At 36.2% G+C, this 27,825-nt stretch overlaps 1 protein-coding gene across 1 annotated transcript in view; it reads right to left on the bottom strand.

Moving 5' to 3' along the window:
* Positions 1–27,825, bottom strand: part of cwc25 (CWC25 spliceosome associated protein homolog) — a 66,273-nt gene that overhangs the window by 12,556 nt on the left and 25,892 nt on the right. The window contains exons 2-3 of the mRNA XM_042771203.1: positions 8,202–8,374; positions 7,884–8,120 (exon numbers count right to left, since the gene is read on the bottom strand). Of these exons, the coding sequence (XP_042627137.1) occupies positions 7,884–8,120; positions 8,202–8,374 (410 nt within the window). The remainder of the gene's footprint in view (positions 1–7,883; positions 8,121–8,201; positions 8,375–27,825) is intronic.

Below are 27,825 nucleotides of genomic sequence, written 5' to 3' on the forward strand. Positions count from 1 at the left end.
GCGCTAGAAAACTGTGTGGTTTCAAGGACGTGCATTTAACTAATCGGCGGAGTAAGAACATAAGGTTGCCAAATTATTTAAAACATGTGAACAGTTCAACTGAATGATAAAGTTTACCCTCCGTAAATTTATGTTGGTAAACTCAATGTACAAAGCAAACTGCTGGCTTAAATATCCACAAAAATCAACAATGAAATAAGAGTTTGCGGTTAATCAATCAGATGCATGTGAAGGTTGTGTTTATTTATTTAAAGTTTATTTAACAGGGACCATACAAGCAAACATAGTTACAATACAAAGCCTGTTACTGATGTGCAGCATATAGAGTTTATAGCTAGTGCTAATTTTTCTTTCTATAGCAACAATAGGGTCCTGGTCAAGTTTTCTGTCAGAATCATTATTTGTCCAATTCATTTTTATAATCCAAATAAAATGATGTACAGCGTCATTAAGAACCCGGGAGTTCTGATGCTGCTGTAATGCTGTTGATTTTACATAATGAAAATTGTGTAATTATTGTCTGATGAATATGCTAACAGAGCTTTTTTTTATCTTTATGAAATATGAGTCAGCTACCATAGCTATAAATGTATGCTGGCTACCATAGCAATAAACTTTAGATGACATGGAAAAAGTCTATCACAAATGTGAAAATGTTGGTGTAGTTGGATGGAGGTAGGCATGTGACGGTATCAAATTTTAATGTTGCGATTAATTGCTACTGCTTTTATCACAGTATACGGTTTTATCACAATATTGAAATTCAGTTGCAAAAAAAGTTGCCAAAGTATAAAAGGTTTAATAACTTTTCTTAGAACAAAAACAAACTGAACATTTAAATACAATAAAGCAATACACAAAAAAAATTATAAAGTAAAAAAATAATTTCACAGATTAAAGTGCAAAAGAATAAAGACCAATAGGTAACACCTTACAATAAGATTTCATTATTTAACCTTAGTTAATGCATTAATAATGAGCAATGGCTACATTTGCTACAGAAGTTATTAATCTTTGTTTAAAAAAAAAAACAAAACTCTTAGTTCATGTTAGAGGTCTGCAAACCCGTCGGGTCCCGACAAGCTGAGTCCATTCGGGCTCCTTTTATTGTGCCCATATACATGCAGAGCACACATAGGCTACTGTATGAAATATTGTTATAATGATTATATTATAAATATTATACATCGCCTACGCAATACGCAACGCATATATGCATGCATTAGCATACAGGTGACAGCTGACCATGCAGAGCATCAGGGAGAAGTTGGAGCATGGGGACTTATTAAAAGTTCCCAATGCTTTGGGAAAAGCTGCATTTTGGAAGAGTTTTGATTTGATTACCACGACAAACCATGACCCAATTGGTCATGTGCAGTGCTCACCATCTCCTCAGACGTGCAATTAAGAAATGCATCTATACGGATTGTGATTATGATTATAATGAAAGAGTTTGTGTTTTCGGTCTTTTATTATTTTATTTTATTTCATTTCAGTAAGTACTAATTTAAAGATTTCTATAAATATATTTATCATGTGTGTGAGGCATGTATTCGCTGAGTTTCGGTTCATTTTTGTGAAGCGTTTTATAAAAGCACAATGTTTTGTTGATATTATTAAACAAAAAAAAAAAAATAAAATTATACATTCAAAAATCACAAAATACTAAAAACTTATAAGCAAAAAGCAAAAATGACGGCGTATCCATGGAAAACATGCAAGTGATCGCTCTGGCGCCTCCATGTCCTGCAAAGCAAGCTTTAGCTTCCAGTCTTTGCACAAACTATTGGATATAGCACACATTTATCTGGGTTTAACGTTTAAACAATTTTATATGCTTGAACTGTTTTAGTATATCTATAGATTTTATTTTAGGCAATTAGTGATGATTTTAGACAATTAGTGATGATCCAAAATATTTTAAATTGTGTTTAGAAAATAAAGTTTTTACGGGTTTGGAACTACATGGGGGTAAGTGATTAACGTCAAAATGTTCATCTTGAGTTGGAGTAGTGATTAATGACAAAATGTTCATTTTGTGGTGGAGTAACCCTTTAATGTAAAGTGTGACTGAACAAAGAATCAAAACAAAATTTCAAACAATATGTAGGGCATGTTGTAGTCCAGATTTAAATGTAAAAACGTCTGAAAATAAATATCCTAGTAAGTCTAAATATTTAAATATTTGGCGCTGTGATCAGAGTATATGAGCGGAGTGGAGTGGAGTGGTGTGATTTTGACTGGAGCGAGGAGCGGATTTTTTAGTCGGAGCGTTGTGGTTTTCACTCGCTCCAAGAGCGCTCCACCACCACACCATCATGAGTACAATTCATGCCAACGACCCGTAATATGACTGCATATTTAGCAAGAATTCACATGTTAAACATATTTAGCTATAGCTTGATACACATGGATCTCTCAAATCAGAAGGTTATTATGACGGCAATAGCGGAGCAGGAAGTTACAGGCTAGATCTGAAGGAGTTTGTCTGTTCCTTTTACTGAATACTTTCGGGTTAAAGCATGATTTAAAGAGGTACAGCACATTCACACGTAATCGCTTTCGTAATCGCCACTTCGAAACTCTCCTGTTATTTTATTTAAATATAGGCTACGTTATGAACATAACATTTCAAACATACTGAAATACTTTATCAACGGAGCGAAGGCGGAGCGGTGTTTCTGGTATCAGTGAGCGCGGAGTGGAGCGGGAAATTGTGAACCCAGAGCGGAGCTGGAGCGGAGCGATTATTAAATGCTCGGAGCGCAGAGGGGAAATTGTTGCCACTCCACTCCACTCACATATCTGTCTGTGATGAGCACCATAGTGAATACACAAATCTGAATGCCTGTTTAAATCATTTAAATATTTTTCAGAAAGTAGCTGCAGCTGCTTTGTTTCTGGGGTTTCCGGGGTAATGGCTGCATGTCTGCTGTTCAGTGCCACCTGCTGTCAGAGAGTGAATGTGCACTCCACTATTCTCCACTATGCCCTGCCTTCTGAAATGCGTAGATTTTCACAAGGTTCGTCGCTCTTAAAAAGCGAGGTGTGCCACCACATGTGACAACCCCGGGCTGGATGCTGCTTCGTCCACAGTGAAAGCCGATTCAGCAATCCACAGTGCAAAGTTGATGTATTTCCTCAGCGACCAGCACGGATCAGCTGCAGGCATGACGAGGTGGATATTGTCCTCTTTTAGAAGGCCATACGACTATACGACATGGCGGCAGCGGCAACAACAATACTACAACGAGAATAAAAGGTACACCTTTCTTTGCGTGAACATCTGGGAGGCATTATGCAAATCTTCCCACATACTGACGTAGAGATGCGGGGGCATGTTAGAACGAGCCGTTTCAGGGGGGCGTGGACGAGTGTTAAGTTTTATAAAGAATATCTCTCTTTGGAGTTGAGACTTTAGTCTTTGCAACTTCAAAATGAAGCAGTGGGCAGCCATTTAGTGAAGGAAGTCGGGGCCTAATGGTTAGAGAGCCGGACTTGCAATCCAAGGGTTGTGAGTTCGAGTCTCGGGCCGGCAGGAATTGTAGGTAGGGGGAGTGAATGTACAGCGCTCTCTCCACCCTCAATACCACAACTGAGGTGCCCTTGAGCAAGGCACCGAACCCCCAACTGCTCCCTCGGGCGTCGCAGCATAAATGGCTGCCCACTGCTCCGGGTGTATGTTCACGGTGTGTGTGTGTTCACTGCTGTGTGTGTGCACTTTGGATGGGTTAAATGCAGAGCACGAATTCTTAGTATGGGTTACCATACTTGGCTGTATGTCACGTCACGTTACTTTCGTCACTTTATGCTGCAGCACCCAGGGAGCATTTGGGGGTTCGGTGCCTTGCTCCTCAAGTCGTGGTATTGCCGGTCCGAGACTCGACCCACAACCTTAAGGTTAGGAGTCAAACTCTAACCACTAGGCCACGACTTCCCCTACATTAGTCAGAAACCATTAAGTTTTGTTCAGTGCTAGGTTTTGCAAGCTGGTAAATCCTGTCATTACAACAAGCAAGAATTGATGTAGAAAAAAGATTAATTGGGCAGCTTAGAGCGTCACTGATTCGAACGGAACTTTGTAAAATACAGACGAGTAACAGCTTTTTAGTAATTATAAGTAGAACGTTCTTTGTGTGCATTCTAGGCTACAATTCATTCAGAATTTAAATAAATTCACTCAAGGATTCAATCTCCAACAACCATTTACTCAATATTCCCACTTGCCATTTTGTAGCATTTACAACAGTTAACTGAAAGTGGAACAGGTGCCATTTTAATTGGGGAAAATGTTTGTAATTGTGTGTAATTTTTGATCATCAAAGATGAGTTTTAAGGGATAAAATTAATGACCGTAGGGGGACTTTAATATTCCCAACCTGGCAACCATGCACTCACGCTCTCTCTGGGCTGGAAAAAAGAATGTATACTGGAATTTAAAGATCTCAGTACTAGCAATGCAACATTCTGCTCAAATAAAAGAGTCATGCATAAAGTCGGCCTACACGAGGCCGCTTGTGCTATTTGCTGCTACTAAATCTGTGAGCAAACCTTCTAAGAGACACACTGTAATAAATCCAAACATGAATCTTGACCATATTATTTGCGACTGTGGTTGCCAAATAAATGCACTTATGCAACCTCTTATGTACAAAGTAAACATTTTACATAATTTGGACTTAAATTAATATGAGGAATACTGTCTTAGCTTTCAAGAGAAGCTTAAGGTTTTACCCATTTTCATGATGTTAATCAGTTGAAGATTACATATACACTGCCTGTGTATTTTTTCTTTTTCTCTTCTTTTTTTTTTTTAAGAGACATCAAGTATTCGTCCATCTTATAAATTTGCATTTGTGTAGCAGTCTGGATCTGTGGTTTGTCTCATTTGTAACTGAACTGAGTCATTTCAAAAATCTAATGTGAAGACTGATTACAAAGCATTTACCATGCATTACAAGAAGTTGTATTAATGGTAAGTAGTGTTCAATTTATTCTCATTTATGCAGGCCTACTGCATTTTGTATTTATATACTGTATGTAAAATTTATTGTTACTTCAGATGTTATGTTATCTTTAATGTTAACAATTTTCAGGCAGGATAAGCGATATAATGAAATCGTTAAGGTGGGTGTCAGCTGCCAACACAACTAACTGAACCAACACAAAATATTTCTTTACATATGTAATTATGCAGGAAATATTAAACATGAACATATATCTGCTATTATCGGAAATGGATTTGAACATACAAGAAATATTACAATACAAGCCTCTGTTACTACAGTGGGGAAAATATTTATTTGATCCCCTGCTGATTTTGTAAGTTTGCCCACTTACAAAGAAATGAAGGGTCTGCAATTTTTATGGTAGGTTTGTTTTAAATGATAAACAGAATATCAACCAAAAATCCAGAAAAAAGCACATTATATAAAGATTAGAAATTGCTTTGCATTTCATTTATAAAACAACTTTCAAGATCCCCTACCAACCAGCAAGAATTCTAGCTCCCACAGATTATTTGCCCATGTGGAACACAGATTAGTTCTGCCACTTTAAGTTATTCCTAATGTCCGCTCGTTAGGTTTATAAAACACCTGTCCACACAATCTGTATCTTCCATTCCAACCTCTCAAACCACCATGGGCAAGTCCAAAGAGCTGGCAAAGGATGTCAGAGATAAGATTGTAGATCTGCACAAGGCTTGAATGGACTACAAGACAATCAGCAAGAAGCTTGGTGAGGAGACAACTGTTGGTGCGATTATTCGGAAATGGAAGAAATACAAAACAACCATCAATCGGCCTAATGGGGTAAGGATGATCATGAGAAAGGTGAGGGATCAGCCCCAAACTACACGGGAGGAGCTTGTTAATTATATCAAGGCAGTTGGGACAACAGTCACCAAGCAAAACATTGGTAACCCACTACGCTCCAATGGACTGAAATCCTGCAGCCCCCGCAAGGTCCCCCTGCTCAAGGAGGCACATGTACAGGCCCGTTTAAAGTTTGCCAAAGAACATCTAAATGATTCAGAGAAGGCTTGGGAGAAAGTGCTGTGGTCAGATGTGACCAAAATTGAGCTCTTTGGCATTAACTCAACTTGCCCTGTTTGGAGGAAGAGAATTGCTGACTATGACCTCAAGAACATCATCCCTACAATCAAGCAAGAAATCTTAAGGATTTAGAGAGGATCTGTAAAGAGGAGTGGGTCAAAATCCCTCCTGAGATGTGTCATTTTAAGTCATACCAAGTCATTTTGCTTGGGGATCAAATACTTATTTCAATCACTGAAATGCAAATCAATATCTAACCTTTATATAATGTGTTTTTTGGTTGGTATTCTGTCTCTATACGTTAAATAAACCCACCATAAAAATTGCAGACCCTTCATTTCTTTGTAAGTGGGCAAACTTACAAAATTAGAAGGGGATCAAATAAACATTTTCCCCACAGTATATTGCTCTATGCTGAATTGAAATTCAAAACTTACCATGCATCAGTCTGTAATGCATGTTGTCAGCGTTATTTCTCTGAATAAGTTATAATGAATGTATTTTTTATGTCCTGACTGAGCAAGATCTATTTCAGACTCTTAAAGACATCACTAATTCTATGGTGTTTTACTAGCATAAAAGTGTCCATAGGAGTAAAGTGTTATGTATATATTGTTCTATTAAGTTACCTAAACATTTAAATCATTAACTTCTTTAAAATGCATGCTGTTGGAGGGATAGTTCACCCAAAAATGAAAATTCTGTCATTAATTACTCACCCTCAAGTCTTTCCAAACCCGTAAGACCTTTGTTTATCTTCTGAACACAAATTAAGATATTTTTGATGCATTCTGAGAGCTCTTCGACCCTCCCATAGCCAGCAAGGGTACTACCACAATCAAGGTACAGAAATGTAGTAAGGACATCAGTAGTCACACCAGTCTGCTGTGGCTTGCCTCCATTTCGGGGAGTATCACGACGCAATGTGCATGCATTGTTTACATGAAGTGGAAGTGCACACATGCGTCGTGATACTCCCCAAAATGGAGGCAAGCCACAGCAGACTGGATGAGGAGAAGAATTGTTGAACAAAGTTGTTATTTTTGTTTTCTTTGCGCACAAAAAGTATTCTTGTAGCTTTGTAAAATTATGGTTGAACTACTGATGTTACATGGACTATTCTACTTATGTCCTTGCTACGTTTCTGGCCCTTGATCGTGGTAGTACCCTTGCTGTCTATAGGAGGGTCAAAGAGCTTTCAGAATGCATAAAAAATGTCTTAATTTGTGTTCCGAAGATGAACAAAGGTCTCACGGGTTTGGAACGACTTGAGGGTGAGTAATTAATGACAATTTTCTTGAACTATCCCTTTAATGAAATCATTGTTGAAACATTTGCAGTAAGCCTACTGTATGGATAACAATATTAACACAACGTAATTACATAAAAAGTGAGTAACTGTACAAGGCGAATTATTCACATAAAAAGCACAAATCTTTATTCATACTTAAGGATAAGCATTTTTGCCATTTGTAATGCATATGTTGAGGATCCCGTCGATTCAATGTTTATGTTCATCTGATGTTCGCTACTGTAATGAATATGAACGTAACTTTTTAATCTCGATATTAAAAAAACCATTTACATGCTTAGGACATTTGCATTGTAAGAATGCATGGGGATACTTCAGATAAAAAAAAAAAGCTGACTCATTAGGTGATGTTTTCTCATTAAAATCGTACGATTTCCTATTAATTCAGTAGAAAGTTTGGGAATACTAGGGAATGGTTGCATCACGTTTATGACTTCATGAGCAATCATGTTCTCTATTACAGATCAGTGGTTACAACACTTTTAGTTACAAATAAAAATACTATTCTAACTTACCGGATCTCAAAAAGAGGGTCTTCTCTGATCTTGGCAGCCATATCATTAGTAGAGACTGAACTTGTAGGGTTAAATATGGAACCAGGCAGGAGGCCTGTCTCAGCTGATGGTCCGCTCTCAGGTTCCTCATATTGCTGTGTGATCTGCTTGTCGATGGGTCGACCAAGAAGGTACTCCTCCCGAGAGATCTGTCCTGCTGGACCCTGGTACATCCAGTCCAAACGGTCATCTTTCTTCCTGCATTATTGAGAAATCTGATATTACATAACATGTTTAAACCTGTAAGTCTGTTATTATTACTAAATAAATGTCACACACTTTACAGCGCCTGTCTCTTGTGCATATCTGGTAATCTCTTCTCGGGCTCGTTCCTCTTTAAGCTCCTTCTGCAACTCCTCGATCTTCTTTCTCTCGGCCTCATGTTTCTGCTCTGCTTTCCATACTCGCTCGATGTTTTTCAGAGTTTGCGGATGCCAACTCTTTTTCAAGTTCTGGTGATATTTATGGAGATAATACAGATTTTTATGTAAAAAAATAAAAATAAAAAATAAAATAAAACATATCTGGAGTTATTCACTTTTAATGAAAGGTCAGGATTCTTGGGGGAAAAAAGATGTGGAGATAATTATTTATTAAATTACTTCTTGGTTGTTTAGTTGGGGGATACTTATATTGGGCAATAGTAGCGAATTCCAATAGTTTCTGTGCAATAGTGGATCATATTACTGAACTGAGCTGGATGTTGGCATCACTGAATCAATGATGAACTGACTTTAACTGAAAAATTGCCTGTTTTTAGAGCTGCTTTACAGCAGAATTTTGTTTGCATTACAGAAACAATATTTTTCTGCTTAACACAGTAAAGCTTTTTACACATTTGTAGCGTATGAGCAGTTCATTCATTCATTGGTTCTGAATTAATGAATCATGGATCGTTGAATCTAAAACAATGCACATTCCTTGGCTAAAACCCATAGCTTTTAGCCCCTGAACTCAAGCAGGTAAATCAAACTCTCTGCAAGCTGAATGACCGGCCTGGTGCCAGCATGGCTGGGTTTATATTCCTGACCAGGTCATAAAACTTTATGACCCAACTGGGAGAAAAAGAAAAAGCCCAGCTCGCTAGGAATTCTTGTAAGGAAAAAGGAAATTAAATGTATTCTAAATGTATTGACTGTATTTCCTTTTTTTGTGCTTAGATGTCTTCCATATCAAATTGGAGTATCTGCAACTTTATTGTGTGTTAATCAAACTTTAAATGTGTGTAATTCTGCATATGAATGTAACTTGATGTTTCTCCTACCTTTACCTGTCATTCTTGGTATCTGTTTAAAGAGCAGGTCAGATGGGTTTTTGAAAAATATCTCTTTTGCAGTTTATAACGTAGCTATCCTTAAATGAAAACAATCTGCAAAGTTGTTAATCAAAAAAGTGCATGATAAACAAAGTTATTGTCTCTCAAAAGAGAGAGTCGGTTCTGAATCGCCGTAACGAGTCGTTATATTTTCGACTCTTTTGCCTGTACGTCACTGGGTACACATTTGCATAATCCCCGCATGCCCGTGAAATACGAACCGGGTCTGATCTGCCCACAAACACTTTTGCTATTAGTGTGTTTACATCATGTTGAGAAGACGCGGTGTTCAAGGATACCACAGAAATACGATTCGAGCCTTTTGTTGTGTGCTTGTCATTTTATCAAGAACTGCTTCTCTAATCTGGGCTTTTATCTTCGTTGGCTTCTAATCTTCTTAATTTGGACCAAGCTCTCTGAACCACGACCTGTAAGTAGTACGATTGATACATTAGGTGTACATTTTCAATTGAGTGCTCAAAATATAATTTTTTTGTGCCAATATGTGATGTATACCTAGTGCAGCTTTAGGTTTCCAGGTAAAGCACGATATTACTGTCTTACTGAAGTAGTTCTAAAAATTTGCAGTGAACCTAAGAATATGTCGATTATTGTATACTGACGTTGTTCTAATTACTTTGTTTAATAATAAAGAATGTAGTGTAGCACACAGACTTTATAATAATTGTGAAACTGCTGTTTATTGTGCTGCACTGGCAGTTACAGGGTTAATGCGGGAGAGATGAGTGATTTCGGCTGGTGCTCCTGTGATACAACTGTTCTGTGTTCCAAGCGTCTTTTGTCTGTCGTTCTTCAAACATTACAGTAGACATATTTTGGTTTACAAACTGTATTGTTTCATCAGTTAGTCACGTTACCACTCGGCTAACGTATCCACCTAGTGTTCACAGTTTAGCAGCTAAACTTTAGCTGTGGCCACGATTCGCTTGCATAAGTGTTTTTGTATTTTATGTCATTATAAGAACGGATTGATTATATTATTGTTTTATGTAAAGGTGCTTTGTCAATGGTAGCGCTGGCTAACTGGCTCAAGGACTCATCTCTGTGCCAATCACAACAGGTTTGGCCAGCTGACTAATCAGAGCAGAGTATGCTTTAAAAACTGATTAGCTTGCGCCAAACGTGCTTGAAACGAATCATTTCCTAATCATTGGCAAATGACTCTAATATTAAATGTATATTCTGAGAAAATTACAATGTTTTCTGACCTTAGATGCATTTAAACCTGATGTAGGGGACTCCAATACAATATTGAGACACTTTAAAATACCATCTGACCTGCTCTTTAACCGTCTTGTTTTGACCGAACCACTCATACATAGGAAATTACAATAAAATGTATTATTCTGGAATTACCATCTTGCTGGAATATAACTGCTGAATTCTGACAACACCATAACTCACTCGAGTGGGTGTCTCCCCAGAGACAAAGGAACTTTTTCCCGCTTCAGATCGTGGACGTTCATTGGTTGTTCGCGCGAACAGAGGCGTGAACCCAGTCGCTCCATAAGAGACTGACACAGAGAGTTCTCATTGCACTTTGTCCACACTTTGTCTGAGAGAACGTCTGTCACGATGGCTCCTTAGTGAGCTTTCATCTCCGTTTTTCTTGTCTTTTCTTTACTAAGTTTTATTCTCATATTCACCTCTCCCTACACGAGGGAGACGAACTCTGAATCATTTCTTTGGTAACTCCACGTTCGTTGAACCTTTGAAACTTCGCGCGAGTCTGCTCGCCCCGGAAGACACGAGAGAACACGCCCAGCTCCAAAAGATGACACACGCACGCTCATCTTTAGCAGGCACAAAGAGACCCACATGCAAGTATTATTTTCTATAGAGATTTAAACACTGCTTAAGGTTGTCTATTCCCTTTTCAAGGTGATCTGATTCGTTGTTGTCTTTCAAAAGGTTACTGTATGTGATTTTGCCATACTGGGCGAACATTTTGTGATCTCGCCTATTTCTCTCTCTCATCTGTTATCCGTTTTTTTTTTGTATTGTATTTGTTTTTACTGTTTGTATTGTTATACGCATATTTACTCTGTGTGAATCGTAGTTTGATGCATTATTAGTTCAATTATTAAAATCCAATATATATTCATGATTGCTTCTGTCTAAAATGCTCACATCACGAAGTCAATGAAATGTTTGATCTTAGCTACAAAGCTTATTTGTTACTCTTCAGTAACCTAAATTTTATAAGGACAGGAGAATGGTTTCTTGGCCAGAAACTATTTTTCCTGGAATTATAAGAAGTGATAACTTTATTGAAAGTTGATAAGTTAATCTTACGGCCGTTTGCTGGACAAACCACTGTTTGATTTGCATTAATTCCCAGTAAAAGATATCACATTAATTGATATGAAGAATGGAATATTGACATAATGAGTAAATTACAGTGCCTTGTAATGAGTTATTGATAAATACAATTGACCTATTTTTCATCTTCAATAATTTTAATGTAACTGTCACATGAGATATATATATATTAATCATATTCCTGATTAATTAAAATTCCCTATATATCATTTGAGCTAACGTTAATGTACTACCCAGTGCGGTTACACATTTGTATTATATAAAGCGCTATATAAATAAATGTGATATGACTTGACTTGGTACGATGCCCGGGAGCTGACATGGACAGTTCACTTAGTTTTGTCGTGGCCACGACATAACTTGTGGGAACGTGATATGTCGTGGCCACAAGATCATTTTGTCGAGGTAACGTCATCCTTATGTCATGGCCTCGCAATGCTATGTTGTACGGGATCCTTATGTTGAGGGAACAAAATTTTTCTTGTGACCACGAGTTTAATGCGTAAACAAACCTGTGTAACCTAAGCAACCCGGGATTATTAGAGATGAATTCATTGACCCTCTTTGGTCTAATGGGGTTTTGGGGGCCTGGAGAAGTTTTGACATGCCCTGACTTTTGTGCTTTTTTCAATTGCTTATAAACATAAACATGGCTAAAGTCTGAAAACACTGTATTCAGTACAAACTGGGCTACAATAATATGTAAATAGCATGTATGTACATGATTGTGTTTTTGAGAAAACATTTATGCGTGGTTAGTGAAAAACTAAAATTTTGAAGTCACTGAAATAAGGTCATAAAACACATACAGAACATTTGTTCACAAGACTGTCAAACCTGGAGCATGTAGCCTAGAATTTTTGCTTCAAAATGATGTGAAAATCATCTCGTTTACTCACAGAAAACAATAGATTGATTTAAATTTTCAAAAGCGCATGCGAGTTGGCATCAACTATCATGAATATTTGTGTGATTCACACCTGAGAAGACAAAGCCCCGCATAATGAGCTGCATAATGAGCCTTTCAGCCAGGTGTGACAGAGGAAAGAGTTACAAGAAAGAATGTGAGGACAAAATAAACGTATATATTTTTATGTTTGTAGTTTATTTAGAATATATTTAATTATCCCACAAAATAACTTGAGATTCACTTGCAAGTGCAGTTAAACAGTTTATTAGGAACAATCAAAGCTGGCTTTCAAAGCTGAATTTTTTGCATGATTACTCCAGTCACACAATCCTTCAGAAATCCTTCTAATATTCTGATTTGCTACTCAAAAAAAAAAACAAAATTTTTATTATTATTAATGTTGAAAAGAGCTGAGAAAATTTTTCATCATTTTTTTTTTTTATAAATAAAAATAAAAAAAATCATCTAACAAACATCTATATTAATTGTTTTTATCATCACATGTGTGCTAAATAAAAGTTTTTATTTCTATATATACACCGACTCCCAGCTTTTGAATGGTATAGTGTATGTCATATAGAGTAATGATGCTGAAAATTTAGCTTTGATCACAGGAATAAATTAAATTTTAAAATATATTCAAATAGAAAGCAGTTATTTTAAATATTACAAATATTTCACAATATTACTGCTTTGGCAAACTGGTATTGACTGGAATTGTGTAATGTTGAAATATATAAATTAACATCACATAACTAGCATTTCCAAAGTGTACAGTCGTGGCCAAAAGTTTTGAGAATTACATAAATATTAGTTTTCAAAAAGTTTGCTGCTAAACTGCTTTTAGATCTTTGTTTCAGATGTTTCTGTGATGTACTGAAATATAATTACAAGCACTTCATACGTTTCAAAGGCTTTTATCGACAATTACATGACATTTATGCAAAGAGTCAGTATTTGCAGTGTTGGCCCTTCTTTTTCAGGACCTCAGCAATTCGACTCGGCATGCTCTCAATCAACTTCTGGGCCAAATCCTGACTGATAGCAACCCATTCTTTCATAATAACTTCTTGGAGCTTGTCAGAATTAGTGGGTTTTTGCTTGTCCACCCGCCTCTTGAGGATTGACCACAAGTTCTCAATGGGATTAAGATCTGGGGAGTTTCCAGGCCATGGACCCAAAATTTCAACATTCTGGTCCCCGAGCCACTTAGTTATCACTTTTGCCTTATGGCACGGTGCTCCATCGTGCTGGAAAATGCATTGTTCTTCACCAAACTGTTGTTGGGCTGTTGGAAGAAGTTGCTGTTGGAGGGTGTTTTGGTACCATTCTTTATTCATGGCTGTGTTTTTTTGGGCAGAATTGTGAGTGAGCCCACTCCCTTGGATGAGAAGCAACCCCACACATGAACGGTGTCAGGATGCTTTACTGTTGGCATGACACAGGACTGATGGTAGCGCTCACCTTTTCTTCTCCGGACAAGCCTTTTTCCAGATGCCCCAAACAATCGGGAAGGGGCTTCATCGGAGAATATGACTTTGCCCCAGTCCTCAGCAGTCCATTCACTATACTTTCTGCAGAAGATCAATCTGTCCCTGATGTTTTTTTTTGGAGAGAAGTGGCTTCTTTGCTGCCCTTCTTGAAACCAGGCCATCTTCCAAAAGTCTTCGCCTCACTGTGCGTGCAGATGCGCTCACACCTGCTTGCTGCCATTCCTGAGCAAGCTCTGCACTGGTGGCACTCCGATCCCGCAGCTGAATCCTCTTACGGAGACGATCCTGGTGCTTGCTGGACTTTCTTGGATGCCCTGAAGCCTTCTTTACAAGAATTGAACCTCTTTCCTTGAAGTTCTTGATGAACCTATAAATTGTTGATTTGGGTGCAATCTTAGTAGCCACAATATCCTTGCCTGTGAAGCCATTTTTATGCAACGCAATGATGGCTGCACGCGTTTCTTTGCAGGTCACCATGGTTAACAATGGAAGAACAATGATTTCAAGCGTCACCCTCCTTTTAACATGTCAAGTCTGCCATTCTAACCCAATCAGCCTGACATAATGATCTCCAGCCTTGTGCTCGTCAACATTCTCACCTGAGTTAACAAGATGATTACTGAAATGATCTCAGCAGGTCCTTTAATGACAGCAATGAAATGCAGTGGAAAGGTTTTTTTGGGATTAAGTTAATTTCCATGGCAAAGAAGGACTATGCAATTCATCTGATCACTCTTCATAACATTCTGGAGTATATGCAAATTGCTATTATAAAAACTTAAGCAGCAATTTTTCCAATTTCCAATATTTATGTAATTCTCAAAACTTTTGGCCACGACTGTATGTTTATGTGCTCTCAAATATGATAAACTGCATTATTAATATTATTGTGATGGTCACTGATACTAGAAGTACAGTAGAACATTTAGATGATGTAAATGAAATTTCATAATGTAAACTTCATAATCTGAAATCATAAACACAGGCTGATTGCCTCCATGCCACGCCGCATTGAAGCAGTCATTTCTGCAAAAGGATTCCCGACCAAGTATTGAGTGCATAACTGAACATAATTATTTGAAGGTTGACTTTTTTTGTATTAAAAACACTTATTTTATTGGTCGGATGAAATATGCAAATTTTTTGAGATAGGAATTTTGGGTTTTCATGAGCTGTATGCCAAAATCATCAGTATTAAAACAATAAAAGAACTGAAATATTTCAGTTGGTGTGCAATGAATCTAAAATATATGAAAGTTTAATTTTTATCATTACATTATGGAAAATAATTGAACTTTTATCACAATATGCTAATTTTTTGAGAAGGACCTGTATACACACACACATATACATACACATACTTATATATATATATATATATATATATATAAATAAATAAATATATATATAATATATATATATATATATATATATATATATATATATATATATATATACTTAATTTGAACATTTAAACACTTAATTTGAACATTTAGACTTACTCCTGTTTATGATCTCTGCTGGATAAAGCGCTTCATTCTTTTTTCTGAGGAAATCCAAAACTCAAATCCTGAGGTAATCCTCAGCGCATCTTCTTGGGGTGAATTATGTCTTAATCCTCTCAGCGCGAAGCAAACGGTAAAATTAAAAAAAGAACTTGAACAGTCTCACTGCTTTGTTTTCTGTGGTATGGGCTAGGGATGGGGGATATGGGCTTTAAAATGTATCATGATAATTTCTGATATTTATTGCGATAATGATATCAATGACGATAATTTAGGGAATCCTGTTTTTTTTTATTTTTATAGAAAAGTATTATATTTCCTATTTTTACCCAAAATAGGGTGTTGTGAGCAGTAGACACGAGTGTTTAATTCATACTGGAAGCCGGAGGGCGCCCTTGCGCAGAAACTCCACATATGCATAGTAGAAGTAATGCTCCAGGAAATCACTAATATGGACAGAAGTATCCAGTGATCACTGTAGCTGAATAAAACGCAGATAGAGAAATCTTTACTGAGGAAACCTGAAGACAATGACCATGCGATTGCACAAAATACATGGTCTGTGTTCTTCAAGCAATCTTGGGTATTTGTAAAGTGTATTTATAATGCAATGGTAATCGACATAGCCTTTATCACTGTATAGTATGATTTCTGCCTTATTCTGATACGAAAGCACATCTGATCTCAAAAATAAGTTATTTCAAACACTCGACTATGTTAAAGTTAATATGGAGAAAAAGCACGTCAATTAATAATATCTTTGTTGGACAACAGGTTTGTAACCTTCTCATACACATGTAAAACTGTATTGCACACGTGCTACTGTAGTACATTTATTCAAGGCTCAGATCGATTTTTGCCGCACTGTACAGTGTTATCCAAACCTGTTCCAGATTGTAGAAGGAGCTGCTCAATTTCATGTTCGCCTTCCTTCATATCACTGCACACAGTCGCACACAGAAATGTGTCAACAACTAGATATATCATTATTATCGCGGGAAGATTAATTCTTATCGTGGGGAGAATTTTTACCAGTATATCGCAAACGATAAGATATCGCCCATCCCTAGTATGGGCGTTTACACGCCACAAGCTTAACGTGGAACATTTTAATGTCAATAGCGTGGTCGCATTAGATATAATGAAGGGAGACGTGAAAGTAGACACGTGCCGGTATTCGGTAATGCGATATATCGCGGTAATGAATATGCACGATATTGTTATCGTGGGCACTTCCAAATACCGAGAATAATTATATATTACAAATTATTCAAAATTTGGAATACATTTTAAGGTTCTTTATTTTACGATCCTTTATTGTTCATTAACTTACATTAGGGCTTCATTAGTTAAACTGCCAATGAAAAATTCTTCTGAACATTCATTAATCTTAGGTATTCCAATATTTAATAACACATTGTTAAAATCGAAAGTTGCAACTTTGTTATTTAATGAGCTAACATGAGCCAAGACTTGTATTTTTTTAAACAAAGATTAGTAACTTCTGTAGCAAATGTAGCTATTGCTCATTGTGAATGTTAATGCATTAACTAAGGTTAACTAATGAGGTCTTATTGTAAAGTGATACCTATGGGTCTTTAAAGTTCTTTTGCACTTTAATGGGTGTAATTTTTTTTTTACTTTAAATATATTTTTTGTATTGCTTTATTGTATTTAAATGTTCAGTTATTTTTGTTATAAGAAAAAAAGTTATTTAACCTGTTATACTGTATTATGACCACATTTTTAAAACAATTTCAATACTGTGATAATACCGCATACCGTGATAAAACATGATCAATTAATCGTGTCTCTGTGTTGAGTATTTGCTGCGTTACATTTCATTTTAATGATGCGTTTCTAAAAGAAGATCACCGCAGACCGAGGCTGCAGACAGCACAACTTGTTTGTTTTCTTTATTTTGAAAATGCACAAAGTTTTATTGTTATGGGTGTATACAAATAAAAGTAGACCCTTTACAGATTCGATTGATTTATTGCTCTTATCTTACAACTGAAAGTGTAATTTAAGTTCTTTTCAGGGTTATCAGGAGAAAAAGCCTCAACACACATATGCGTGAATCGATTCCAGAGGGTTAATATTTTAGTTTGAATTAAGAATTATATTATTATAGAAATTACTACATTAGAAAATTATTATATTAACCAGAGACCTTGGCTATCGGACTATATAACGTGTGGTAGTCAGCATTCAAATGAAGTCTACCATGAATAAATGTTACATAAAGCCCATAATAAAAAATAGGCCTACAAGAAAACGTTCTTATCCATCCTACAGTCTTGTAAGTTCATTAACTGGATGTCTTTTTCCCATAATATTTGTATATTATTATTATTGGTCATATATTTTTTATTCGTTTATATACATTTTTTCAATGCTGTTTTGTTGTGAAAGCAAAAATACTTTGTTTGGCCTTCCAAAAGAGGACACAACTACAAATCAGTGGTTAAGCTGCATTTACAACACTGTTCCAGAGCAGTTTAACCCAAATATTCATATGTGTGCAGCACATTTTATGGAGGACTGTTTCCTGATCCTGGGAGAGAAGATACAAAATGCCAACTGTTCTGACTCACAGTCTGCAAGTACGTTTACATATGTAAAGGATTTGCCAATGATGATTCAAATGCGAGTTTTGAGCAGTGCAGAGCAGCTCAATTCCAGTCCTCACACCCCCTGCTCGGCACATTTTGTATGTTTCTCTTATGGCTTCAGATGTTTGTTCTATTCAAACTTAAGTGTGTTAAAACACTACAAATTAGCAGAAATCAAGTCATACTCGCAGGGACAGTATTGGAAATACAGGTGCTGGTCATATAATTAGAATATCATCAAAAAGTTGATTTATTTCACTAATTCCATTCAAAAAGTTAAACTTGTATAATATATTCATTCATTACACAGACTGATATATTTCAAATGTTTATTTCTTTTAATTTTGATGATAACTGACAACTAAGGAAAATCCCAAATTCAGTATCTCAGAAAATTTGAATATTGTGAAAAGGTTCAATATTGAAGACACCTGGTGCCACACTCTCATCAGCTAATTAACTCAAAACACCTGCAATGGCCTTTAAATTGTCTCTCAGTCTAGTTCTGTGGGCTACACAATCATGGGGAAGACTGCTGACTTGACAGTTGTCCAAAAAACGACCATTGACACCTTGCACAAGGAGGGCAAGACACAAAAGGTCATTGCAAAAGAGGCTGGCTGTTCACAGAGGTCTGTGTCCAAGCACATTAATAGAGAGGCGAAGGGAAGGAAAAGATGTGGTAGAAAAAAAGTGTACAAGCAATAGGGATAACCGCACCCTGGAGAGGATTGTAAAACAAAACCCATTCAAAAATGCGGGGGAGATTCATAAAGAGTGGACTGCAGCTGGAGTCAGTGCTTCAAGAACCACTACGTACAGACGTATGCAAGACATGGGTTTCAGCCGTTGCATTCCTTGTGTCAAGCCACTCTTGAACAACAGACAGCGTCAGAAGTGTCTTGCCTGGGCTAAAGACAAAAAGGACTGGACTGCTGCTGAGTGGTCCAAAGTTATGTTCTCTGATGAAACTAAATTTTGCATTTCCTTTGGAAACCAGGGTCCCAGAGTCTGGAGCAAGAGAGGAGAGGCACACAATCCACGTTGCTTAAGGTCCAGTGTAAAGTTTCCACAGTCAGTGATGGTTTGGGGTGCCATGTCATCTGCTGGTGTTGGTCCACTGTGTTTTCTGAGGTCCAAGGTCAATGCAGCCGCATACCAGGAAGTTTTAGAGCACTTCATGCTTCCTGCTGCTGACCAACTTTATGGAGATGCAGATTTCATTTTCCAACAGGACTTGGCACCTGCACACAGTGCCAAAGCTACCAGTACCTGGTTTAAGTATCATGGTATCCCTGCTCTCAATTGTCCAGCAAACTCGCATGACCTTAACCCCATAGAAAATCTATGGGGTATGGTGAAGAGGAAGATGCGCTATGCCAGACCCAAGAATGCAGAAAAGCTGAAGGCCACTATCAGAGCAACCTGGGCTGTCATAACACTTGAGCAGTGCCACAGACTGATTGACTCCATGCCACACCGCATTGCTGCAGTAATTCTGGCAAAAGGAGCCCCAACTAAGTATCGAGTGCTGTACATGCTCATACTTTTCATGTTCATAGTTTTCAGTTGGCCAAGATTTCTAAAAATCCTTTCTTTGTATTGGTCTCAAGTAATATTATAATTTTCTGAGATAATGAATTTGGGATTTTCCTTAGTTGTCAGTTATAATCATAAAAATTTAAAGAAATAAACATTTGAAATATATCAGTCTGTGTGTAATGAATGAATATAATATAAAAGTTTCACTTTTTGAATGGAATTAGTGAAATAAATCAACTTTTTGATGATATTCTAATTATATGACCAGCACCTGTATGTTCGCTTCGAACTGGAATCATGGTGGAATATCCTGTGATGTCCACTTCGCAGGGCACTTACATTTGACTAGAACAAACGTCTAAAGCCATAAGAGAAACAAACAAAATGTACAGAGTAGGGGGCGCGAGGACTGGAATTGAGAACCGCTGACTTGTACTGTATTTTTCGCGCTGAGTAAACATAAAACCATGTCTGCGTTTGTGATCAGTGAAACGACAAACAAGCGCTTTTCTACACTGCTCAAAACTCACATTTGTATCATCAGTGGCAAATCCCTAAATATGTAAACTAACTTACAGACTGTGTGTCAGAACAGCCGGCATTGTAGTCTACTCCCCGGATCAGGAAACAGTCCTCCATAAAATGTACTGGACACATCTTAATATTTGGGTTGAACTGTTCTGGACAGTGTTGTAAATCAGTGGGAGACATAAGCCTGAAAAAAGTTTTCATTTTTTACTTCAAATATTAGGCATAAAAAATATTGAGTTGTGTTGTACTGACTCTTGCATTTCCCAAAATATATGTGGTCTTCTAGATTTTGTATTTGAATGTGGATTTATTCACTAATTTGTTGCATTCGTGCCTAAAATTGTCATATGGTGTGACATAAAAGTTATTATATATAAAATGAAAATGGAATATACTCTAAGTAACTAACTTCAACATAAATCGTTATCATTACTATCTTAAGATTAAACATTTCTTTTGTGCAGATTCATTAGATTTTGAAATGGTTTTTCTAAATCATCATGCAAAGTCATCCCTTCTCAGCCTTTCCAGATATTTTAGATTAATTATGTTAAACCCGGTTATAAATCTATGAAAATGCTTGTGACTCTTGCTGATACCATTTCTCTTGTGTTCCATTGACTTTATGATTTATAATTAAGAAAGTATTTTTACTTGCACAATTCTGAATGTCACATCAAATTATATAGTGTCATGCTATATGATGAACTGCACCACTCCACAATTTGTCAATGCAAAAAAAATTATATTATTTGCATTCAACATTAAATTAATTAAATTGAGTTAACATTAATAAGACAAAAAAAAAAAACATACATCGTTTTAAAACTTTTAAAATTACAAGAAACTCAGAAATATGAGTAAATCAAACCATCTCGCTTCAAGAACATTCAACATGAACAATTTAAAATTAGAGGAGAGTGTGTGTTGTAACAACAATTCTTATTGTTAAACAGTAAAAAACAAATCAATTTACAATTAGTTGAATGTTTTAGATTGGAAATTCATAGATATTAGTAAAAACCAGATACAGTAAAAAACATACAGTGTATCATTTGCATATGAATTGTGTCTTTCCCTGTATTTTTTGTCCTCTCTTTACCTGACATTTCTGCCTGACAGACAAAACATCGCATCTTTTAATAGGCAAAACATTGCAAATATGGTGAAACATGGTTAAAATAAGTATAAATTTGAAAAGAAATACATTAATTGTAAAGGTAATTGAATGTTCACTATTACATTCATTGAATATGCTTTGAATAGTTATTTATTTATCATTAAAAAAGGTGTATGTAATATTGTGTGACAAATATATCATATGGTGTGACTGTTTTTCCAAGTCACACCATATGATATATTTGTCACACAATATTATGATACAGTGTCACACCATATGACGTTTTGTTCAGTAAAGCTAATCTCTTGGTTAACTAAAAACAACTAGCTTATACTTAGCATGTAAATTGCCACATGGCAGGAATGATTTTTAAGAATTAATAAGTAAAATTTGTATAAAAGTGTTTTATTTTTATGTAAAAAATGTCACACCATAAGACACAAAACATTGACCACTAGTGAGCACATCAGTGACAGAGCTTTTTAATTAAAAATTAAAAAGCCATAACTCACCTCTTGACCTTGCAAACCACTCCAGAGATGACACTGTAACTTCCTGGTTGAGTGTGGACTTCATCATAATGATGTCCAAATTATTGCCCGTTCAAAATATAAATTGCAGTGTCACACCATATGACGTTCATTTTACGGACAAAATGTATTTGGCCAGAACTTGCTTTAAAATCTTTCTGTGTCTGTTGAAATAGCCTAATTCTGTTACTCAAACTGTAAATCTATCAATTATTTATACTTTGCTGATATATATTGTCATATAAGTAAGGTCACACATATCCCAGACAGTCACACCACATGACAATTTTGATGTTTAGATAAAAATTAGAAGTAGAGGTCTTTATACACCAACTACAGCTATGGTATGCTGTAATCGTATCTTGTCAGAGGAACAACATGAAGATATATATTTTTAACAAATACTCATTTTTGTTAGGTTATGACATCATGGACGGGTAGAACTGCATGTCATATCTCCCACCCAAATACAACTTAACCACTGATTTCTAGTTGTGTCCTCTTTTGGAAGGCCAAACAAAGTAGTTTCACTTTCACAAGGAAACACACAGCGTCTCCACAACATGCTGCCGGCGGCAACAGCAAGAATAAAAGTTATGCCTTCTTTCTTTACGTGAACATTTGGGCGGTGTTGTGCAAATTTGAGGTTGACCGATATTGGATTTTGCCGATACTGATAGCTAGGTTGTACCACACTGGCCGATACCGATTAATTAACTGATAGTTTTTAAAATGGATACTTAAAAAAAAAAAATTAAAAAAAAAATAAAATAGTGCTTTATTTACAAAAAAAAAAATAACAAACAGTAATAATAATAAAAAAAATAATAAAAATAATAATAATAATAATAATAACAGTAATAGTAAATGTTGAAATTACCACACTCTAATAGGGCCCTATGAAATCGGTTTAATTTTTTCCTAAATTCCATTATATTTCCAAATTCTGTTATTTAAATTTTCTGGATTCAGTTTTTTCCATTTTAATTTTACTCCACTCCTTTTTAATAGTTCAATTAAAGTTCATTAATCATAAAGTAAGTCTAATTAAATAAAATCATGAAACTTACACATTTTCAAATACGTTTAATAAAAGTTTAACAAAAATTACATGATTAGGGCCCTATGAAATGTTTTTTTTCTCACCATATTTTTTTTTTATTGTTACCAAATTCTGTTTTAGCATGTCTAATTATTTGAATGCATAAAACAACTTTATTTATTTTTACTTAAAGAAGCCTAATGATTTCTCCCCTCAAAAGTTCTGTGTGTATTTACATTTTTCTGGTTATCAAATCAAGGCATGAAACATTAATTTTATTGGTCTTTTAATTACTTAAAATTAAGCAAACTTTTTTTGGCAAACAAAGGGGATTTACTATTAAAATTAAAACATGGAAGAAATGTGTGATTATTCCTTAAAAATAATGCTCGTTGACGGGTTGCAAAATAAAAGAATACCTTTACAATTCTGTGCATGTGATATGATACTTTTGCTCAAATCAAATGGTCAAATGCTCATGAAGTGACTCTCAGAGCAGTTCTGGAGATGTTCTTCATGTGTTTTCGTCCTCATTTAGTGAGACGGCAGACGCTGAAATCTTGGCGAACGTAACACTCGCTAAACTGTGAATTCTGTTTATGAATGGATTCCGCGATTCCATCCGCGTTTTCTGCATCGCGGAAAACATAGGGCCCTACAATTACACCAGCACAATGTTTACTCTCGCACTTTAACTGCTTCTATTATTGAGCACTTAATGATTGTCTAATCCAGGGGTTCTCAACCTTTTGCAAGCTGGACCCCCCCAAAGCTGGTTCATTGCAGTTGGGGCCCCAGCGCGTAACTCTTTGCATTGGCAAATCATGACATTTTTACAGTGAAAAACAAAACTTGGAGATATTGCTGTTACAACAATTTATTGTTATTTATTTATTAACAACATAAATGTATTTAAACATGTTTGTGTGCGCATGCGTGCATTTCACAAAAACTAAAGGAAAGCTTTAACTGTAGCCTATATTCTGACTAGTTTATTCGTTCATATATATATATATATATATATATATATATTATATATATGAACGAAATAAGCTAGTCAGAATATAGGCTACAGTTAAAGCTTTCCTTTAGTTTTCCTTTTAGTCATAAACATTTATTCAGATGGTTCGATTTTCTGCATTTTTCGCATCCGTAGCAAATATTTTGAGGGGTGTTTTTGACAATTGAGAGCCACCAAATGACGAATATAAAAAAACAAATACAACAGTTTCAGACTCAGTCAGGGTGCAAGGACTTTAAACTTTTGAGGCTTGCGCAGCTTCGAGGAGAAATCAAACAAATGAGCGCCGTTTTCTAAAGTCTATGAGCACAGCACACACAAATAAACTAAACTGACATACTGCAGTTAAATTTCAAAATGTGGTTTTATATTTATAACATTTGAATACAGTTCAGCAACATACATCACACGACCTGACGACCAAGAGAGCTGACAATTGACCATCACTTAATTTACCATCACCTCGCGATTGAAAATGTGAAACTATCAGCCATCTCCACCAAGGGACGAAACACGAAAAACTATTGGCATGGATTTTTGCCGATAACCGATTGTTCCAGCAATCAACTACCGGTCCCAATTAATCGGCAAAACCGATAAATCGGTCGATCTCTAGTGCAAATCTTCCCACATCGTGACGTAGACATGTGAGGGCATGTTTAAATGAGCCATTTTAGGAGGGCGTGGTTGACTTAACTTTCATAAAGAATATCTCCTTGGATTTGAGACTTTAGTCTTTGCAATTTTACAGATCTTTATGCACCAAGTGCATGTAACACTCCAAAGAGAAAAGAAAAATTGAAATCGCATCATATGACCCCTTTAAACTAGTTTAAATCACTGAGTCATGTGTGTTCATCGCTGAATTCAAGGGGACATTCTAAAATGTGTAACGTGAAAAGTGCTTAACGTGGCTTAAAATGCGTAAACAACCACCACGGAAACCCACATTTTTGTCAAACCTTACTTAATAATAAGTAATAAACACTAACTACTGTGAAAAGAACGAGCCCTTACTCCACAGATAAAGTGAATAATATCACGTCAGTGTTTTCCACAGCCTTACATTCTATTTGTGGCGGCACCGCTCCCATATGCAAATTCATTTTCTCTCAGCAGAGGGAGCTTTAAGCGCGGGAGAGATAAAGGTTTCTCCGGTAATGGCTGTATACAAAGAAGCTCTAATCTCACAAACGCTGCTGTAACAGGCATTACAGGCAAGATTAAATTAAATTTCCATCGAAAATTTTCTGAAAACAGTCTGTTTCCTTCTGAAATACAATGATATAAAAACATCCGCTCTGGTTTTTGATTTTTAAATGTGCAGTGCTCATGTTTATTCAACAAATAAATTAATGTATGGGAAACCCTGCACGTTAAGCATTTTCTCCCCCATAGAAGTCCATTATAAGAAAATACCTTGAAGTTAAAAAATACCTTAAACCTTTTGTCATTATTCACTTACCCCCATGTCGTTCCAAACACGTAAAAGCTTTGTTCATCTACGGAAAACAATTTAAGATATTTTGGAGGAAAACCGGTAGGCTTGAGACTGTCCCATAGACTTCCAAGTAAGTAACACTGTCAAGGTCCAGGAAAGTATGAAAAGCATCATCAGAACAGTCCATCTGTCCTCTGTGAAGACATTCATATTAGTATTGTAATCCACAAGGATATGTTTTTTACGATTATTTACGCTTTGGTTTGAAACAAAACAGAACATCAGAGCAGCGCAGCTGACACAGAAGAGCATATGCCACCTGCGTTCTGCTCAGATTTGCCAAAATGGCACTACACTGACTTGGAGAGACACAGAGGAGAGGAATTGTTGAATAAAGTCTTTATTTTTGTTTTCTTTGTGTACAAGAAGTATTCTTGACGCTTCATAATGTTATGGTTGAATCACTGATGGCAGATGGACTATTCTGACGATGCTTATCATCATACGACCATGAACGCAGCTTTTACGGGTTTGGAATGACATGGGGGTAAGTGATTAATGACAATTTTCAATTTGCTGTGGAGTAACCCTTTAACCTGTCTTTACTTTCATGCTTATTACAAAATTAAACTAAAAATTACAAAGTTCACAGTTCGTTGATGCGTCCATGTTAATCCGCTTCCTTATAATGGACTTCAGTAGGGCTGGGCGATATGGCTGAAAACTGTATCACGATATAAGTGTTTCATATCGGTCGATATCGATAATTATTGATATTTTGATTCATAGGTGTGATTGGTAAAGGACAAAAAAGCAGGAAAATATAAGGCGCACCTGTCATGACGCGGCGACAGCACATGTGATTATCCCGGTAGTTAGGACATCGCCCAAGATTTGTGTCAACACAGAAAACATTTCATCACTGGATAGGTTTTGTTCGTTTATTTAAAGTGTGGTTTATGTCAGCTGAATGTGCGGCATGCTAGCTCTACAGGCTAGTTTTCAAGGAGTTTGTTGGTTCCTTTTACTGAATATTTTCAGGTTAAAGCATGATTTAAACAGGTACAGCACATTCACACGCAACTGCTTTCGCAATAATGCATTCAAACTAATTTAATCTTATAGTGTTACTTCATCTGTATCTGATTTTGAATGAGCAGAAATCTGTAAGAAATGCATCGATCTGTAGATAAAATAACTGACGAAACTATACTGTTATTTTCATCACAAACAAAATTTGCACAGCAGAAAGCAGCAATTATACATTTTAATACTGACAACCATGTTATTAGTTTGGCATGTGGTAGGAAAAAAAGTGCACATAACATAATAACCCAATCCAAAACTAAACTCTACTTATATTTTTTTATAATAATAATTATAATAAAATATACTACATTAACATAACATTTCAAACATACTGAAATACTTTATCCACAGAGCGAAGGCAGAGCGGTGTTTCTAGTATCAGTGAGCGCGGAGTGGAGCGGGAGAAATTGTGAACCCGGAGCAGAGTGATTATTAAATGCTCTGAGCACAGATGGGAAATTGTTGCCGCTCCACTCCACTCACATACTCTGCTCCCTGCAAGTTTTTATCTCCCGCTCTGCTCCATCAGAGGGCACGCGTTAATAAAGATCACACTACAGCCACGGCCAGACTCGAGGGGAGCTGCTTAATTTATGTAAAAATAAATAAATAAATAAATAAATACCAACAAAAAAAATTGCATTAACTATTCAGTAAGAAAGCAAATTATGATTCAAGCTAATTGCATTTTCAAGGATTTCAAGCACCCGTACAAACTCTGTTACAAGCTCTTGGTGCATAAGGAAGATCTGTAAAGTTGCAAAGGCTAAAGTCTTAAACCCAAAGAGATATTCTTTATAAAAGTTAAGACTTGTCCACACTCTCCTAAAACGCCTCGTTTAAACACTCCCCCACGTCTACGTCATGTTCCATGAGGTGGGTTATGTACCTCAAACACATTGCATTACATAAGTATCAATCTTTTATTATACTATTTGGTAGAATAAAATCAATTTCTTTACAGCCCACTAGATGGTGGTGATGAGTTTTTTCTGGTGAGGTCAGCTGGGTCACCTTCTGCATGCAATAAGTAAAATAAAGATCTCAGTATTGCGGAAAGTTATCAGGAAAGCCCCGTCCACGTTTGAATCGGATGCAAGATTTCTTTTAATTTAACAGTAAGTTACTTTCAATTGCCCCAAATGCTGAAGGGTCTGCACTAAAGCTGCATGATAAATCGAATGCAATTGTCATGAATGTGATTCTCAGTGAACTACGGCTCTGTGTGGTAAATGCTGTTCCATCTGAAAGCATGTGCGTTATTGAAAAGCACCACATTTAATAACATCGTTTTACTCCAAAATCACTTCATAACATCAGTAGAATATTTAAAATAAATCCTTCTGTGGGATGATGTGCCTTCTTACACAGAATAAGGCACCCAACTTATTTCATAGCATCCTAAG

Source organism: Cyprinus carpio, chromosome A2, assembly GCF_018340385.1.
Source record: "Cyprinus carpio isolate SPL01 chromosome A2, ASM1834038v1, whole genome shotgun sequence".
Lineage (NCBI taxonomy): Eukaryota > Metazoa > Chordata > Actinopteri > Cypriniformes > Cyprinidae > Cyprinus > Cyprinus carpio.